General features: G+C 44.3%; 1 protein-coding gene across 1 annotated transcript; it reads left to right on the forward strand.

Moving 5' to 3' along the window:
* Positions 1-420: 420 nt before the first annotated feature.
* Positions 421-3,557, forward strand: LOC102821323 (serpin B6-like). The gene is made up of 3 exons (XM_006870578.1): positions 421-429; positions 591-746; positions 3,153-3,557. The coding sequence occupies exons 1-3, from the start codon at positions 421-423 to the stop codon at positions 3,555-3,557; spliced, it is 570 nt and encodes a 189-aa protein (XP_006870640.1).
* The last annotated feature ends 599 nt before the right edge of the window (positions 3,558-4,156 follow it).

The following is a 4,156-nucleotide window of genomic DNA, read 5'->3' on the forward strand; positions in this document are numbered from 1 at the left end:
AAATACATAAAGCAAGGGACTATTTGGAGGGAAAAAAATAAATAAAACCAAAAGAAAACTACATTGAAAAAAAGTATACCAAATAGTTTAGTCATATAGTCTGTTCTTGATCATTGACCATGAGTTAAATCTCCCAGGAAGACTGGAGCCTGAACTTGCAGTTTCTCAAGAATTCATGCCTTCTTGCAAGTTGTTTTGGGGAATGCACTGTCTTGTTTCTCACTGGCAAACTTTAGGGCTCTTCTTGTTCCAGTGGAGAGTCCTCCCTACCCATATTGGGGACAACTAGGCAGTAATATCTAGGAGTCCGAAGTGCAGGAATGAAGTTGGGCTCGAGAGTGAATATTTAAAGTCAAGAGCCTGGATGAGATCCCCAGAGAAAGGAAGTTTGAGGATTGAGCCCTGGGCCCCCAGGGCTTGATGGTGAAGGTAATGAAGAGAAAGTAGCAAAGGAGGTAGCTGACCTAGGATTCTGGGAGCAGAGGCAGAAAAGAGGTTCCAGGGGCCAAGAGTGGCCAAGTCTGTTGAAGATGTTCAATGTGTGTCAGCTGGACCACATTTCAGTGCAACTTTTATCCCTTTCTTCACAGAACGAGAAGAAGCCTGTGCAAATGATGTTTAAGAAATCTACTTTTCAAATGACCTACATAGGAGAAATCTTCACCAATATCTTAGTGCTTCCCTATGTCAACAAGGAGCTGAACATGATCATCATGCTTCCGAATGAAAACACCGCCTTGAGCACGGTAACGAACGCACAGTAATGCGCCATCTGTGCCGGTCGCATCACGCTAATATGGTGGGACAATGGCATTTGGATTTCGGGTGTAATCCCTCTCCTACTTATTATATTTTTTCTAAGTTTTTATTGTGAATTCAGTGATAGTTTACATGGAAGAACATTGGTTTTACACCATTGTTTCATTGCAATGAATACAGTCTCTTCTGTGCATTGTCATTCAACAGTATTTGCTTCCATTCCCTCTGTTTTTTTGTGTGGGGGTTGGGGGGAGAGGAGGATGGACATAAAACCACTGAGGAATATGTAATCATTTAAACAACCCAAGGGCACATTCTGCAAGCTTGCCTCCTGGCTGCCAGCACACAGTCTTTCTCCTTCCATGAGTCTAGAGTCCTCAGCTGTTCTATCTCTCCATGTCATTATCTCTGCCTTCATCTCTGGTGTCACTGCTTCTCTGGATAGGGTCCCATGTGAATGCTTTTTCTTAATGAAACAAATCACAGACCCCTTCAAGTTCAGGGCAGAGAGGGCATGGGCAAGGAGGGCCCCAGGTCAAAGGAAACTGTTGCTAACATATAAGGTCCCTATCAGCATCGTGTATATAAGACAGACCTAGACAGAAGCCTACTGCCCATACATATGTAAAGAACTTTTACAATTAAAGAAGAAAAAAGAGTAAGTAGAAAACTTTGTATAGAAGTTCATAAAAAAAAAAAACCAGAAGTCCAGCAAACTTATGAAAATAAATAACCTTCAAAGTAATGCAAGTTAAAAACAATCCAAAACCATTTTCCACTTCTCAGGCTGTCAAATTACAAAGGTAGGTCATGTCTGTTATTAGTGAGAATAAGGAGACAAGAGCTTTCATTATACGTGATTAGAATGTCAGTTGGCACAGCTTCTTGAGAGAGCAAGTTAGCAGTTTCTGTGAAAGATTTCCAGGTGCGCACGCTTTGGCCTAGCAGCCCCACAGGTGACTCTCTGCCCTGCAGGATGGTGGTACAGGTTTGCAGAGATGCACAGGGTGTTTAGCACAGCATTGTCTATAATGGTAAACGTATTAAGAGTACATTATGTCTGTATGGGAATGAGTAAGTACATTGTGAAATGTCCCAACTGGGTATTTCTTACGCAGCCTTAAGGTTCAATAGAGCTGTGATCACTGACATGGAGAGATTCCCAGACACAGAGGAAAGTGAACATAATAAATTGCAGGGAAAGAATAAGAGCCAGTCACCTCTTCCAGCTCTCTCTGCTTCACATCTGGGCTCAATAATCCATTGCAATGGGGTTTATTAGGAAAGACAGCAGGGTACCATTCAGGATCAAACCCAACTCAGGACTTAGTAGTTCTCTAGTCAGGAAACACCTCTTGTCTGCCACACTGCTCTCAGGCCTCACTCTTTTCTTTGGCCTCTCAGCCTTGAGGTCCCTTGGCCTCTGCTCTGCTAGAACCCATGCTACAAAGCTCTTTTAAAAGTCAGTCCATAAATGCCCAAAGGGCACATTCTGCAAGCCTGTCTCCTTTCCTTAGGCACTCAGTCTTCTTCCCAACCTTGCTAGGTGGTTTCAGCTTTGCCCTGCAGGAAACATTTTTGTGGTAGAGATATTCTAACTCTGACATTCAGGGCAGACATCTCTGGAATGCCTCTGTCACTAATCTGAATCACATGGGGATCTTGTGATAAATGCAGTCACTGAAGCTCCCAGATGAGGCTGAGGCTGCTCTGCCCTGGACCTCATTCTGAGTATGAAGGTTATAGTCACTGATGGGTAAGTGAAAGAGTATTTTGCTTTTTTAGAAAGGTAATCCTTACACCTGTGATGGATGAACTGCCAGAAAGACAAAGGGCTAGATCAGACAGGAGCTGCTGTGGCAAAGCTGACTAAGGCTGTAGCAGTGAGGACAGAGGAACGGCGAGAGTGGAGAGAGATTCAGGAAGTTAAATTAACATGACGTGGGTGGATTCACTGGAAGGAGGCCGAGTGTAAGAGATTGTCACCTTACCATGCCTTCAATAAAGCAACTTTACAGAACCACAGTTCACTCACAAATGGCATCGAACCTGTGTCGAGTTCTACGCTTCTATCTCAGAGAACAGATTTGCATTTCTAGTTTGACAAATCAAGGGTAGAAATGTGAAACCATCTTCTGGTTGAAGGGTTTAGCCTTGTTGTAGAGTTATGCTGTCCAGTAAAGTAGCTATAGCCACCTAAGGCTATTTAAACTAAAATTAAATAAAATAAAAAATTCTGGTCTGCACTACCCACATTTGAAGCATTCATTCACTGCCTTTGGCTGGTGGCCGCCATATTGGATAGCACGAGTCTAGAGCATTAAAGTCGTCAAAGAAAGTCCTTCTGGGCAGCTCTGTTGTAGGTCTTAAACTCTTCACCTCTCTCCTTCCAGGTGGAAAAAGAGCTGACGTATGAGAAATTTATGGAGTGGACAAGGCCAGACATGTTGGATGAGGTGGAGGTAGAAGTCTCCCTTCCTCGATTCAAGCTGGAAGAGACTTACAAAATGGAGGACGTACTTTACAGTCTGGGCATGACCGATGCCTTTGACCAAGGCAGGGCAGACTTCTCTGGAATGTCATCCACGGGAAACCTGTATCTATCCAACGTTGTGCACAAGGCCTTCGTGGAGGTCAATGAGGAAGGCACAGAGGCAGCGGCAGCCACGGCTGCCATCATGATGCTTCGTTGCGCAAGAATCACCCCCCAGTTCTGTGCCGACCACCCCTTCCTCTTCTTCATTCAGCATGCCAAGACAAAGCATATTCTCTTCTGTGGCCGCGTCACCTCTCCCTAAGGAAGAGGACTTATTGGCTGTGGCTCTTCTCGTTTCTCCTAACCACCTGCCTTTACACTAACACTTCCAATGTGCCTTATTAGCGCATGGTAACCATTCAGAAATAAAGGACCTGATGATTTCCTGGTTCTGATCTCGTGTGTGTATGCTGTTGTGTTGTTTTTTTTCTAGGCTCAGAAATGGAGTTCTCTGAGGGTCACCAACTTGGCAGTGAGTTCCCAGCAGAACTGCTGAGCTCAGAATAAAGTATGTGCTCCATGACCCTCATCCCCACATACAACATCCCAGCTGTCCCAGGCCTTTGTGTCTTCCATGTGGCCAGGCCGCATAAGCTGCTGGCTTCTCTTCTTCCACACACAAGGAGATAAACATTACTTTTCTAATTCCCTACTCAATAGCGTATGCTCAAATTGAATGTATATTGAGCGTGTACTCAGCTTATTACCATCTGTATTGAGATCCTGTATGGTTTTTATGCAGGATTCTAAAGTGAAGTGAATTAGAAGCGAGACAAGGAGGTATAGGGGCAGGTCTCGGAAATGCTCAGGGGAGCCCTGGTCCCAAACTGTTTCAACTTCTCAAAAGTCAGTACAAATGAG

This window comes from Chrysochloris asiatica, unplaced genomic scaffold, assembly GCF_000296735.1.
Source record: "Chrysochloris asiatica unplaced genomic scaffold, ChrAsi1.0 scaffold00144, whole genome shotgun sequence".
Lineage (NCBI taxonomy): Eukaryota > Metazoa > Chordata > Mammalia > Afrosoricida > Chrysochloridae > Chrysochloris > Chrysochloris asiatica.